The 14,807-nt window shown below is 34.3% G+C and overlaps 1 protein-coding gene and 1 long non-coding RNA gene across 20 annotated transcripts; one reads left to right on the plus strand and one right to left on the minus strand.

Moving 5' to 3' along the window:
- Positions 1-3,354: 3,354 nt before the first annotated feature.
- LOC111911543 (putative disease resistance protein At3g14460) lies at positions 3,355-8,827 on the minus strand. 3 transcript variants are annotated; one of them, XM_052769543.1, is made up of 4 exons: positions 8,661-8,827; positions 4,607-8,351; positions 4,309-4,389; positions 3,730-3,989 (listed from the first exon to the last, which is right to left on the minus strand). In XM_052769543.1, the coding sequence occupies exon 2, from the start codon at positions 8,122-8,124 to the stop codon at positions 4,630-4,632; it is 3,495 nt and encodes a 1,164-aa protein (XP_052625503.1). In that variant the 5' UTR covers positions 8,125-8,351; positions 8,661-8,827; the 3' UTR covers positions 3,730-3,989; positions 4,309-4,389; positions 4,607-4,629. The 3 variants fall into 3 exon arrangements, with proteins under 3 accessions (XP_042756324.1, XP_052625503.1, XP_042756323.1); XM_042900390.2 differs by lacking the exons at positions 3,730-3,989; positions 8,661-8,827 and adding an exon at positions 3,355-3,639 and having other exon boundaries at positions 4,607-8,512; XM_042900389.2 differs by lacking the exon at positions 8,661-8,827 and having other exon boundaries at positions 4,607-8,512.
- A 1,191-nt stretch (positions 8,828-10,018) lies between these two features.
- LOC111911542 (uncharacterized) lies at positions 10,019-14,395 on the plus strand. Of its 17 annotated transcripts, none has more exons than XR_008231111.1 (12): positions 10,020-10,902; positions 11,058-11,095; positions 11,391-11,457; positions 11,606-11,680; positions 12,013-12,168; positions 12,474-12,565; positions 12,669-12,771; positions 12,949-13,025; positions 13,368-13,483; positions 13,605-13,672; positions 13,943-14,097; positions 14,184-14,395. It is a non-coding gene; the product is annotated as an uncharacterized LOC111911542 (long non-coding RNA). The 17 variants fall into 17 exon arrangements; XR_008231110.1 differs by having other exon boundaries at positions 10,020-10,826; positions 10,903-11,095; XR_008231109.1 differs by having other exon boundaries at positions 10,019-10,826; positions 10,903-11,457.
- Positions 14,396-14,807: the final 412 nt, after the last annotated feature.

The raw sequence follows: 14,807 nt of genomic DNA on the forward strand, positions 1-14,807 counted from the left end.
ATGGTAGTAAAAGAGTGTTATGAAGATGATGGTTGAGGAGTGATGGGTGGGATGGGATAGGTTCATTTTTGTTAATTTTATATGATTATAATTTATAAAAAAGAAAAAAATAATAAATATAATAGAATGGTTGAAGTGTCTTTTTATATAAATCAGGGGCGGGTGTGATAATCTATTTAAAATATAGGGACTTGATTTGTAAAATGTTCAAAGGTTGGGTCGAACATTATATTTTGACAAAACCACAATGACCATTTATGTAATTTACTCTAAAAAGAAAGTGCGTATTGAGATCGAAAACTTTTCACTTTTAGGGTGTGTTTGGCACGGGAGATTTGGGAGTTTCTAGTTTTTAACCTTGGACAAAACATTCCGTTTTGAAAACAAACATCATTTGACCTTACAAACTTTTAAAAAATGCTCCAAATCTAAAAGCTATCGCATGTAGCTTTTAACAAAACGCTAGTACGCTGCCAATTACCTGTTATCAGGCTACCGGCTACCTGCTTCCCGCTACATGCTATTCGCTACCCGCTATTTTGCCAAACACGCCCTTAATGGAAAAAAGATAGGTTTTATTTAAGATTTTAACACCAAATTATATATTATTAACTAGGATTTATTTAAGATTTTAACACCAAATTATATACTATTAGCTAGGATTTATTTAAGATTTTAACACCAAATTATATATTATTAAATTGAAGGAGAATGTTAACTAAAAAGCAAGAAAATAAAAAAATATTAAAAAATCTCAGGTTATGAAATAGATAACCTATTTTCTTATATATATAATCAAATGCAAGCTATTTAAGAACAGTTGGAATTTCCAAGTGATATATTTTCAAACGTATAGGTAATTGGAATTTACAAGTTTGGCAGCTATACCTTCTTGCGACACCTTTCAAGTCTTGTCGCCTCCTATCTTTATCTATTCTATCATATTCATCATCTTATCGTAATAAAAGTATCCTCATTTGTCTCTATCATTCTCGCTCTCAAGCTTTAAGCCCCGCCCGAGGGAAAATCATTTTAAATCAAAAAGCACATATGATTTCACTATTATGTATGTTAAGCTGGATTCAACCCCATAACAGTAAAAGATGGCATATTTTAGAGGTTTGATGTATTACACAGATGGTGGCGTTCCAGTTCTGTCCTTATGGACATCATGGCAACTGAGGTTTTCTTTTATATATCATGAAAACCTTTTTCGATATTACCTTGATACCTTCCGGCCACGTTTCAACAATCAGTTTCAATTTATTTGCTTATAATTCAATTTGAACAAGCCTCTATTTGATAGTTTTACATGCACATTATGTGTTTGATAAAATGCTTAACAGAAGTTATGAATTGAAACAAGAATAAGATGCAAATGCAATCTATGGTTAATAGGTAGTCTTTTGGCAAGAAATTAATCTGTATTTCGGAACGGGGGTATATATGTCCCTATTTGCCACATTTAAGTAATTTCTTGAATATTAACCCAATTGCTATTTTTTTTTCTGTGTAAAATGATCACTTTGGGTGATAACATTAGTCATGCAGATCAATCTTCAACAATGACTAATGACCTTCAAAATTCATGACTGCCCACTTGATGAAAGCTTATTGTTTGAAATGGATGATGTTAGGAATGCTGTTGAGATGGATTCTCTAAATCGGTAGCATATCATTTGTTTCATTTCTAATCTTCTATTAATATTTAACTTTCATACCCTGTTTTAGTTCTTAAGCATTCAAGGAGTTTCTTTGTTCATATCTAATTGACCAAATCGGTACTGAAAATTTGGAATGTGGAATACTCCTTCACAAATTGTAAATATAATAGCATTGAAGCTACTTGTGTTTATCTCAACATATACAAAAACAAACCTCACTGTTTTCTAGTGAGGGTGATCACCAATGAAACCATTATTCTTTGTATGATACTTTCTCTTTCATTGCCTCTAATCTATTCTACAATTCATTTTCTATCATGATTGTTAAACAATCATGATAGGTAGTCCCATCCCGAACCCCCCATGGGGGCCCCATTAATAAGTCATATATATATATATATATATATATATATATATATATATATATATATATATATATATATATATATATATATATATATATATAAAACAATGATTTTGAGCATCTAAAAATAACAAAAAATCATGTTTTTAAATTGTTTTTTACAATGTGATAACATTTTTGTTTTTACCATGTAAAATTATTTTATACGTAACTATTTTTAACCCAAAAAATAGCTTTTTAAGCCCAAAAAACTTCTTCTTTTAGCCTAATAAAAAATATCCTAAAATCAATCAGGGGTGGTGAAACGGGGACAGGTGTGTGGGTAATCCATGATTTCAAGGGCGGGAGTGGGGAGGCTAGAAATTTAGAGGGCGAGGGAGGGGGAATGGGGAAATTTCGGAGGTGGGGGCGGGAGATGCAATCTCCGTCCCGTTTGTCTCCGTTGAGATCCCTAGGTCTAGAAGACCCCGGTGATGTGGAAAGTTGTAAAGCAGAAATTTTTATCTCATGTCATTTAGAGATTGAAATCCTTAAAAAGTTAACTTTTCATGGGTATGCACAAAATGGTTGTTTCCATCAAATATCACTGTCTCATATTATTTAGCAATAAGTATACAAAGGTTTGGTTGTTGCGTATGGTTACATTTGGAAAATCATTCCAATTAATTTACAAATGAGAGTTACTTGGAGATGGAGGCTCTATCATTTCATTAAATGCATCAAACTTATATACAGGATGACACATGCTCATCGACCCGAATATGTTCTTTACTTTAGCATATCAAACTTTCATTCTATTAATGATCAGGGTCATATGCAAAAAAATAGCAACATACTTTTACTGATTTGTTATTATATCATCCTATTTCCATAGTCATATTACAACATTGTACTTTGAAAAATGTGTTCAAATTATAAGAATGTCATCCAAATAAAAATAGCAATGTACTTTCATTGAGTTGTTATTATAGTAACTTTTGGAAGTATAATGATCTAATAAGAAATGAAATTTTAAAGTACCATACTATAGTTGGTTACATGAACAACCCAACCTTGTAGGCAGTTAACAGGCTATTAATCGCTGCATCATGCGTCAAATCGCATGGGTATATTCCTGGTTAGCTCCCTCTTTAGATTAATTTGTGAAGTGAAAAAACAAGTAGCTAAAAGTTATAACTAAAATAAATATAAAGAGGGAAGCTCGATGATCTAACTAAACTAAAAGAAAAGCAAAGAGAAAGGGCATCTCAAAACTCATCCGCCTTCCCTGTTAAAACGAGAATACAACTCACTTGGTTTATTCGAAAAACTCTTGCAAATAAATGGTAATAATCAATAATGATTTCTCCTTTCAATTTTATTAAATAAAAGACAAGTAATAAAACCCCTTTTATTTACTTAGTTTTCCCTTTATTTACACATATAGATGAGTTTCTAATGTTTCATATACAACTTGCTGGCGGTGAACAAAACATTTGGACTACCCCTTGAAAGTTGTAGAGAAGCATATGCAGAAATCAGGAATGTATCAGTTTCTACTCACACTTGTCCGCAATTGAAAGTTAAACAAAATTCAGAGCCAGAAAATTAACATGATAGTCTGAAACAAGCCTGACATATTTATCAGTGAAACCTTTAGAGCAGCTTGATTCAGGATAATAAAGCTTCTTTAACACTAAAATTTACACAAATGGGAAGATGTGACATGTAAATTCTTGAATATTCATTTACTTGAACTATGGTAGGTCTACACTGCATATATATCATACACATCATTTCAATTTCCACCCGACAAACACAAAATGGTTTAATCACAGAAAAACTACATGATATTCCAATAAAGGGGCTAAGTAAGACTATTGTGAATAATAATTGATAATACTAATAAGTGTACCAGATGTGATCTGTCCCATCAACAACTTCACAAAGGTCAAAGTTGGTTTCTCATCTGACTGACAGACCTGCCTCAGAGAGAAACTACAAATCATTCCTATTTCACAAATGAAATTTCAAACCTACTATTTTTTTTAAAGTACTTAACTTTTTAATCATTTAGTTCTAATATTCTGCAATCCATCATATCCCTTCCATGTTCACAACTAAATGATGTTTTTTAACAAAAGAACTTCTTGATATTGGGACAAAAATTTATTTTTTATGATAAACATACTTTAGGCTAAAATAATCTTTAGGGGCTTCTTTTATAGTGCAAGCAAAATGTATTATTAAATTTATGTGTATATAAACCAAAAGAAGACAATGGCAGAGGGAGGGCCTTACATTTTTTTTGTATCATCATGTTTGGGAAGTGAGGTGCTGAAGTCCCACTGAAAGTGATTTCAAATTCTCAATTAAAGTGGCCTGCCAAATTTCAGAAAGCAGGAAGCGTTGACAAAGTTATAAAACTGCTTGTCCATGTTTACAACCATATATTGAGATGCAAACAATTGCTTTTATTATATACATTAATACATGCTTATGTTGGATATAATATTGGCATTTTGTTGGTTTAAAGAAAGCAAAATCAAATATTATATTTATAATTTATAATTTATCATCAGCAGAGGGAGAAGCATACCTTCAGATTAAGTCTGTAACTGCCTAGAGTATGAAGGTATAGGGGATATGTGAGATGAGGGGCCAGTAGGAGCCTCTTTTACTACTCCTTTCTTTCAGATTTGGGCATCCATTGATTTCCAAACTCAAAAGTGAAGGCAGCAACATTTCTGGTAGATCTATCGCCTTTGGGCAGTTGTAAATGGAGAGATACTGTAGAGAGGTCAGGTGTTGTAGTCCCATTGAAATAAATTCCACATTCTCAAAATCACTTATTTTAAGAGAAGTAAGAGATGGAGGAAGAAGATGGGACAACTGACTGAAATTACTGGCATCTTCCGACTGTCCACCCATTAACCCTAGCTCCACAAGTGAGATTGGAAAAGTCTGTGGGCCCCACTTTGAAATGGGCTTCTTCAACCCCCCTATGTGAAGGCGACACAGTTTTGGAGGCCAAAGCCCACGAGAAAAGGAAGAATCCATATTTTGACAACCTAATATTGTCAGATGTGTTAACACATTGAGTTCTTGCAGCTCGTGGTCAGGAAATGACTCCATATTTGGACAATCGCTTATTTCAAGTTTCAAAAGGTGATTGAAGAAACTCAATTCAGTGATCGATTTCAGATTTGGCCAATCACTTATATATAGAGATTCAAGCTTTGGTATGTTTGAGTTGATCAGAGGCTTCTTTCGTCCTCCTACCAACTCCTTTTCCAGTAATTTATTACAACCCGCAGTCCAAAGTGACTTAAGGCTATTTGGACAACTGCAATGCTCCAAGCTGTCACAATACACTAGGATCAACCTTGTAAGAGATGTTAGGTTGGTCCCACAATTATCCTCCTCGTTCTCTCCTAAACTCACCAAATTTGAACAATTATTTACAAACAATATCCTTAAATTCACAAGAACCTTACTTGCCTCTGCTTCTGATTCCCACAGGTATCTTATTTCATTACACCTTGAAATGGTTAGTTCTTGAACAGCCCCAAGATGCTGTATAACACCTCCCCACACCTGATCATTAAGTCCTGAAATATTATCTATATCCAACTTGGTGACCGATGAAGCTAAACGAACCAGACTTCCTACCACTTCATGACCGCACCCACTTATCCTTAGAACCCTGACAGAAGGTAATGCTTCAAGTGAGACTCTAACCAAATTAGGACAACGTTCAATACGAAGCTCTTGAAGGCATGGAAATGCTGTACCCACAAGTACCCCATTATTATTGGTTGACAATGCCTCCCACCCTTTCATATCTTTGAAATGTAGAGTTTCAAGTGAAGGGAATGTAGGACCAGTAGTCCCAAGCAACTCCAAGCCCACAACTTTCACCTCATCCATGCCTTCAATAACCAACTCCTTAAGTGATGGTAGCTGGCCAAGTAGCGGTAGAGATGTACACTTCTTACAACCAGTTAGTCTCACTTTAGCCAACCGATGAAATGAGGGATCCCCAACCCAACTCGGAAACTGTGTACCTCCATATGACACAATTCCAAGCTTTTTCAGAGTATCATTGTGAGGCTTCAGCACATTCAGGACCTCCATTTCAACTGCTTCCTTTCGAGAATTATCAAATACACCACTCCATTCCAACCTCAACTCACTTAGCTTCCTGTGGGATAAGTTCACTTCCTGCGCATGCATTGGGCTTCGCACATTGTCAAGCCCCTTAAAAGAAATTTTACCTTGGAGATCCTTTAGATCTTTAAGCTCGGTTATTGCAAAGCCGTTGTCTCCTTCAATAATGATCTTAGAGAGAGTTCGTAGGCTTTTCAGATCACCAATCCCTAAGGGCATCTTCTTCAAACGATGAGTATCCCTCATGTCAAAATGCCGCAAATTTTTAAGCTTTGAGAAGCTCTCGGGCAACTTTTCCAAACTCTCACAACCAGAAATTATCAACGTCTGTAAATTATAAAGGTCACAGACATTATCAGGCAAATGTGTAATTTTAGTTCTAGATAAATTAAGATACCGCAAGTGCTTCAGACTGCCAATGAATTCTGGTACCTCGCTTATGCTAAGTCGACTCAAACTTAAGACCCTTAATAATGGTAACTCACGAAGTAATTCGGTCAGAACTTTATTCGATAAGTGGAATTTTTGCCAATTGTTTCGCTCAGAAGATGATGCTAAGAATGTTCTCAAACTATTAGCTCCTTTGAATGCCTTGAACTTTGTGTAAACCATATACTTCTCACAAACAAATGACATATGCCGGTACTTACCCGGATCATCCTTCCGAATTTCCTTCTTCATTTCAATGTCTAACCTTGAAAAAAATTCTCCAGCAACAGACATGGCTAAGTCATTCATCAGGTCATGCATCACAAATAACGATTTATCATTAGGCGCCTGTTGGAAAAATGACCTTGACAACAAGTCTTCAAAACATTCAACACCCATACGTTCCATTGATTTCCCTGTACTTGATAGACGCAAAAACCCTTCTGCCATCCATAATAGAATCAACTCCTCCTTGTCAAACATGTAGTCCTTAGGGAACAAGGAACAGTATGCAAACAGCAGCTTCAAATTGGCAGAAAGATCATGGTAGCTTAGCCTAAGAGCTGGAATAATCTCATCTCTATTTCCCAACCTCCATATCTCACTATTAAGCAGCTCCTTCCATTCTTCCTCATCGGTTTTTGTCCTCAATAACCTCCCAAGTGCTATCAAAGCCAACGGCAAGCCATCACATTTTTCGACAATACCTTCACCATGTGGTTTAAGTGATGGATGTGAATCAAAGTTATTTTCACCGAATGCATGTTGACAGAATAAAGATACAGCATTTTCATGTGGCAAAACAGAGAGAGTGTAAGGTTGATTGTAACCCAGTTGGGTTAGCAATGACAGCTTCCGGGTGGTCATGATAATCTTACTTCCATGTGCCCCCGCAAGAAATGGGCGTTCTAGAATTTCCCAATCGGTATAGCTTTCACTCCACACATCATCAAGAACAAGAAGAAATCTTTTCTTTGAGATCTTCTCTTTTAAAGCTACTTGGAGAAGATTTAAGTCCTTAAATTCTTTGTTTTCCCCGCCTATCGATTGAAATATAACTTTGCTGATATTGAAGATATCAAATTCATCAGAAACACAAACCCATGTCGTGAGTTCGAAGTGAGCCTTCCCATGCATTTCATCATATAGAAGTCTGGCTAGTGTGGTCTTACCCACCCCACCCATACCAACTATGGGCACGATGCTAAAGTTTTTATCGCAAGGTTCATCCTCCAATAGCTTGTGGAGCAACGCATCCTTTTCACCTTCACGTCCAATAATCCTAGATGCATCTACCAAAGAGGTCTGTAATCGTCTGTTCATATGTTTTGGGCTTTCATCTTTCACACTTAAACCAAGATTTTCTTTTTCCTCTACCAGCTTTTGTAACTCGATGGTAATAGCATCTAATTTGCTATGAATCTTAGTACTCAGTGAGAAATTTGTGCAACAAGCTGGGATTAGCTTTCTTACCATGCTGGTGGTGGCTCCAGGTTCCTCGGTTAACTCACGACGCATAGCTTCTGTTGACAAATCATCAAGTAGGTCGTCTATGTCGTAAGCCAGATGTTGGAGACCATTCAGCCATCTTTTAACAGCATTATTAGCTATTTCCTTCTGAGAAGCATCGTTAAGCAGATCTTGGATCTGGTCTAATGACCTCTTCAATTTCTTGAGCTCAGAATCAACTCCCTTGGAGCGAGCGATCTTCTTCAAGGCTTCAGAGGCAAGCTTTTCAAAAACCACTGAGAAGAAGGCAGAGACAACGATTTCAGCCATTGTTTATGAAAAGGGTAGAGAAGATTAGTAGAAATGGGAAAAATGGATGTGCAGAGAGAATAATTTCAATTATTGTTTATAGTAGAGATGTGAAGCTATATGGAGAAAGGTTTCAATTATTGATGAGAGCATAGATTCGGATTAAATCAATACACACCAACACACCATAATTTTGTGGCCCCAAAAGTTAAGTAGTGCTGTAGTTTGAAAAATGGTTACCAATCCATTTCGAATTAAAACTAATTTATAAAAGGGAAATCAAAAAACAATCGAACCTCAGTGCGAGGTCCGAGTTGGGAATGGTTGGTCCAGATAAAGACTGATGGATAGCCGAAACCATCCTTCACCTCCTACTCTCCGTTCGAATTTTCCATGGCACTCACCATCTCCTTCCTGCTCATCGTTCTCTTCTTAATCACCTTCTTTTCTAAAATTGTGTTTCGTGAGAATTTCCGCTGCTTGTGTGGGATTTGGAACGAACCGAGTGGATTAAAATAATCTCTTCTGGCTATGTTATTTGTTTTTAGGAAATTTATAAAGACATCACGTTATTATATAATTATATAAAGTAGGCAATGTTTTAAAAACCGGTTTTTTAGTTGAACCGGTATGACGATCAGTTCCCGGTTTAACCGTTGGGGGAACCGGTTTCTCTATTTTTCATGTTTTTTTCTATTTTATACCTATAAATTATGAATTTGATGTTTACAAGTTTAAACATTAAAAATACATATAAAAATAAGTTGTAGATGAATACAAATACATTAAAATAACATATAACCATAAGTTTTAATATTTTATATCAATTCATATACGTCAAAAAGAATATAAAATATAATACCGAAACAAAATATAGTTTTAGATGAATGCAAACACATCAAAAAAATTTATAAAATTTATCATATGTTTTTATTTAGAAAAATTAAATAGATTTGAAAAAAATCACCAAAGTTTATTATGTAAATGGTTTTTTTTTCATGTGGTTTTATTAGGTTTAACCGGTTCAACTGTTTATTTTGACCGGTTCAACCGGGTTTTTCTAAAAACCGGACGGTTCAATCCGGTTTAGAAATCAATGTAAAACCGGTGATAGTTGAACCACTCCTTCTCCCGGTTCTCGGTCCAACCGGTTCGACCGGCCGGTTCAAACCGGTTTTTAAAACATTGGGTTTAGGTCATTTTTTGTCACTTAACTTTTGGTTTTGTGCTCATTTGGTCACTTAACTCTTTTTAAGTTTTAAAAGGTCATCAAACTTTTGGCTTTGTGCTCATTTAGTCACTTAACTTTTGTTTTGGTCACATTTAGTCACCAAACTTTTAAAATTGTGTTCATTTAGTCACTAAACTTTTAAATTTTTTTAAAAGTTTAATGACTAAATGAGCATAATTTTAAAAGTTAGGTGACTAAATAAGCAGAAATCTAAAAGTTGGGTGACTAAATGTGACCAAATCAAAAGTTAAGTGACTAAATGAATAGAAAATCAAAAGTTTGATGACCTTTTAAATTTTAAAAATAGTTAAGTGATCAAATGAGGAAAAAACCAAAAGTTAAACCCTTATATAAAAAAAAATTCCCAATTCAATGGTTCTTGCTGTTGATCGGATCACTTTTAATTATTATTTATTTTTATTTTTTTCTAATGAGATCAATGTGCGTTTCCACCGCTTCATTTCCGTGTTAGCCAATAAGAAAAAGATTGGTGTCCATACATGTGTTAAGCACCGTTTTTTTTTATCGGTTTTGGATCCGGCCACCTTTACCCCATCCACCATCATTCATCTCCCTCTCTTTAACCTCTATCGGAAGGAAAATGAGTATCGTCTCCATCATCTCTGCCAGTCTCCTCAACTTTTGGTGTTTGGGATTATACAACTGTCTTTATCGCCGTTCACCCAATCTCCATGACGATTTTAGGGTTTGATTGCAGATAAATATATGGAGGGTGGAAGTACTGATAAAATAATGGCAGTTAAAAAGGACTGGAGCAATTAGACGTGGTTGAGATGGAGGTGAAAGTCACCGATTAGATAGGTCAGAAAAAGGAGAGTCGCCGATTAGACTGGAGCAATCATACGCATATTTATCTAATTTTGAAAAACATGCATTTGATTGCAGAGCATAGTCACCGCCTCCACCTCCTACCTCCGTCTTCGTTCTTGTCGATGCTTCCGCCTCCTACCTCCCTTCAGCACCGTCCTCCTCCTCCTCTGCGTAATCACTATTGGCGTCTCCGGAAGGTAGGATTGACCACCAGCTTTCGTTCTTGTCGATGCTTTTCATGATAAATGAACACTAACTTTTGAAACACTGATCAATGGATGGTGGTATATTTATCGCTTCTGTAACAAATGTTATAAGAAGCTCAATGGATGGTGGTATATTTATCGGAGAATCACTTGTAGAAAGAAAGTGGAAGAAATTGGAATGTTTCTCGCTGATAGTAAGTTAAAATCGAAAGAAGCGGTGGATTACCGATTTCTGATTCCTTAACTACTTATAACATCAACACGTTTCAGGTCAGTGAGCTTCTCCTTTTGCTCTACAATTGTCGATTTGTGATTTGCACCAAGTAATGAAACGTGTCTGCATCACTTTCTTCCTCTATCTCTTACCGTCATTGATTGCTCCTGCTGTGTTCATCGCGGTTTGGCTGACGGATTCCACGTTTTAGAGGCGTATGTATATGTTTATATCGCCTGGCATTCACAGGTCCCTTCTATCCTTTTTAGTAAATTTGTGTGATTGAATACATTTCGTTGCGTATAGTATAAATTTTTTCATTTTGATTACATAAAAGAATATGTGGAAATTCAAAGAATTTTGCGTTGTGTATTATGAAATGTCTTTTTATGTCCGTTTCTTTTCAGTAATAAGGTTTGCAATACCAACTGGAGATCTAAAAACACTCTCAGATGTTGATCTCAAACTCATTGCCTTGACTCATACATTGGAATCCCAGATCCATACAGTGGTTTACTTCTCAAATTTTGTATTCATTTTATAGGGTTTTTTGCTTTCTCGATTTTGGGGCAAGATGGAGGTTGGGAATCAGAACCCATGAAGACTGTTGTGTAAGTGGAGACTAGCATCAAGGGCAGTTATACATGCCCACTTTTAGTTTATTTTTTCTATATGAATTAAGCTAATCTTCTGTGTTAATGCGTTATTCTTTGTGGAATCAAATGAGATATCTAAGGTGCTGTTTGATTTTTTCTGAAGCAAAAATTCATGAAGTCTGCGGACCACCTCTGCAATCCTCTGTAGTAGAAGAGGTGGACCAAACGGCTGCAGAATGTAATAAAAAGCGTGTTTGTTTTTTTAACATCTGCATACTGCTGCAGATATTAAAAAATTAAAATAAACTAACTTTATAAACCGAAAATAGCTTTTTAATACGTAAAATTTAATAATGTATAACATTTCGGTAAAAATTAATGATATTTCAGTAAAAAAGAATGATATTTCAACAAAAAAATAAAGATATTTTAGTAAAAAATAATGATATTTCATCAAGAAATTATCATTATTGAATATAAAAAAACGAAAAATAAATTCAACAAGAATAAATGAAAAAAAACAAAAAAAATGTGAAATAAAATTTTAACAACATATAATCAAAATTTCAGCAATAAAAAAAAGAAGAAGAAGAGGTTGGAAGAGGTAGTACAAGTGTTGCGCCAAACAGAGCACGCACAGAGATTTTGACTCAGAAGACTTCTAAAAAACAAACAGTTGCAAGATGAAAAGTGTTACGCGTGTGCTGCGCTGCGCAGCAATAAGAGGTTTGAAGAGGTTTTTTCCAAAAAAACAAACAGCACCTATGATTCTTCTGTCATGTCTTTACTGGCAGTGGTTTTAATTTTCTATTTCCCTTTTGGACTTTTAGGAAATTGAAATCTCATGGGATTATATTTGAGGGTCCTTCATTTGTTATTACTTATTTGATTAACAGCAGTTGGCTGTCTTAATCATATCAATTTAGTTATACTGATCAATATAGTAGTGAAATGTGTAAAATGAATTGAATATGGGGATTTTATTAATATTGTACACTAACAAGTCGTTGCCATGTGTTTTGGATTTTCAGGCTACATTGAATTATTGGATGATAGTTCTCATATTGTGGTTCCACAAGATGATTATGGACTACATGCCATTGATATTTTTGATCCTTCATGTGTAAGTTACTAGCATAATATATTGTGTTTTTCTATTATCAAATGCATACAAGAATGAATCTATATTTTCAGTTTTTAGTGCATAAAATGCTTACATGTGACAGATGTAAATCATTTCATGAGATGATTGTTATGCTTATTAAATGTGGATTCAAGAAAAGGAACCACCTTATTTGGATATGGATACAACTTCCTACAAAGCAATAGGTATGTTAACTATTTATTTGTGGTTAAGAAATCCAAGAAGAGATTATCCCCGAATATGTATCATATTTACATCTTTTAATTTGCACATTATGTTCAATATAAAAACTTAAAAGTCTTATCTTTTGCATATGAGGGAGTAGTAAGTACTTAATGTTTAGGTATATATTGTCTTATCAGGTGCACCAAGATGCATCAATGAATGCCTCTTAACCGGGTTACAGTTTGTTGAGGGACTTGAAAGTCTTTATGTCAAGGTAGTCAATGCATCAACTTGTGTTTTTATTTATTTATTAATTTTATCATTCATCTGTTTTTTTAAAATATCATGACTTTAAACAAAAGATTTAAAGAAACAGGGGTATAATTGTATTTTTTTTGGGATTTATCAATTGTACAAGTATATTCAAAACTTTGGACCATCGTCAATAATTGGCTGGGAGGTTTAATGTTTGCTTCATTGAGATTCTTATAGTTTTTAAATAAATGGATCATTTGAAAAAAAAAAGGAAAAATGGGCCATTTAGTCAAAATTGATATGCTTTATTGGAAACATGGGTCATTTTGTTAATTTTACACTTTTCACACATGTTTTCAAGTTGCCAACAAATCGGTTTGGTGGCAAGTTGAAGACATGAGTTGGCTGCTGACGATGAGGCGTCTAGAGCTTTATCATAAAGAAACAAAGATCCTTCTCAAGCTTCAAGACCATGGGGTATGTTAACATTCCGTATATAATATACATAATTTCTCCCACTTTTAAAGGTTTTTTCTGATTTCATATGTATAATTCATGAGTTACAATGTTAAAATACCTATTTTCCTTTTAATTACAGGTCCTGATGGATTTGTTATGGATGAAGGTGCTGGGGTTCTGCTATTGGAAGAAGTTGAGAATGCTAAGGTATAATAAATGTGAAAAAATTTCCATTTTACCACATATATTATTCATTTGAATATATCTTTGTATTGGACAAAAAAGAGGCACCATAATTTATGCAGAATTTCTTGGTGGAAGCTTCACATATGATGCATATCATATGATAGGGCCTTACCCTGAAGGTTGTTGGAAACAAAATGAACTTCAAATTTATTTTTATGTGACAAATCACAAATCATATTTTAGTTTGATTTTGTTTTCTTGATTATATATTCATGTTTGATTGATTAATAGGTGTTGGTCTTATTTTTTGCATGGAGAAACCTTTATCTCGGTTTGGCGTAGCAGGGGAAGATGTGAATTACATAAACTCACATGCCACATCAAAGCCAGCTAGCGACCTTAAGGAATACAGTTCTCTTCTTCATTGTTTTGGCAATAATTAAGAGGTACCTCATCGGTTGTTTGTTATAACAAAACTTTGTTAATTACTAAAAATCTAATTTGATCATGGAAAATTTTTGAATGTTTGTAGTTACGAGTCAACTCTACAAAATCCATGATTGGTCACCTTCTAGAAACAGTTGCTGGTGTTGAAGCTGTAGCAACTGTAGACGTATATTTAAATTTTATATTTAAAATTTTAATTTCTTTCCTAATAATGCTATATCTCCTTACTTGGAAAGATTTGTAAGTTCAAATGACTTATTGCCCTGATTAAATACAATAAATACCAACATGCGTCTATATGTTTGTTTACAATTATTCAATCATTGCATAACTCCATTCTGTATATACGGTGAAACAAAAAACAAAACCCCTTATGACCCATGCAAAACATAGGCATCTTCCCTAGTTCTAATAAAACCAATTTACTTTTTTACTTTTATTAAATTAATGATTCGCAACATCAAAAAAGAAAATTAAAAAATAGTTGCATGGAGTTATAAGAATTACATGACATTTTTTGTTCAATTTTAAGGTTTATATTGAATCATTAATAGCTTTTAGAAGTTAATGACATTACAGTTTTTGGTAAAATGATGATAATGTTATGGAATCCCTATTCTAATAAATGAACTAGATTATTGTTGGGTTTTGAGCATTCTAACACTCCTAAGTGTACATGCAACCCTAAATACCTTGGATCTATGTTTTC

Source organism: Lactuca sativa, chromosome 3, assembly GCF_002870075.4.
Source record: "Lactuca sativa cultivar Salinas chromosome 3, Lsat_Salinas_v11, whole genome shotgun sequence".
NCBI lineage: Eukaryota > Viridiplantae > Streptophyta > Magnoliopsida > Asterales > Asteraceae > Lactuca > Lactuca sativa.

What these genes read in the sequence shown, in the direction of transcription:
- LOC111911543 (XM_042900390.2), bottom strand. Translation starts at nt 8,385, where the DNA reads ATGGCTGAAATCGTTGTCTCTGCCTTCTTCTCAGTGGTTTTTGAAAAG.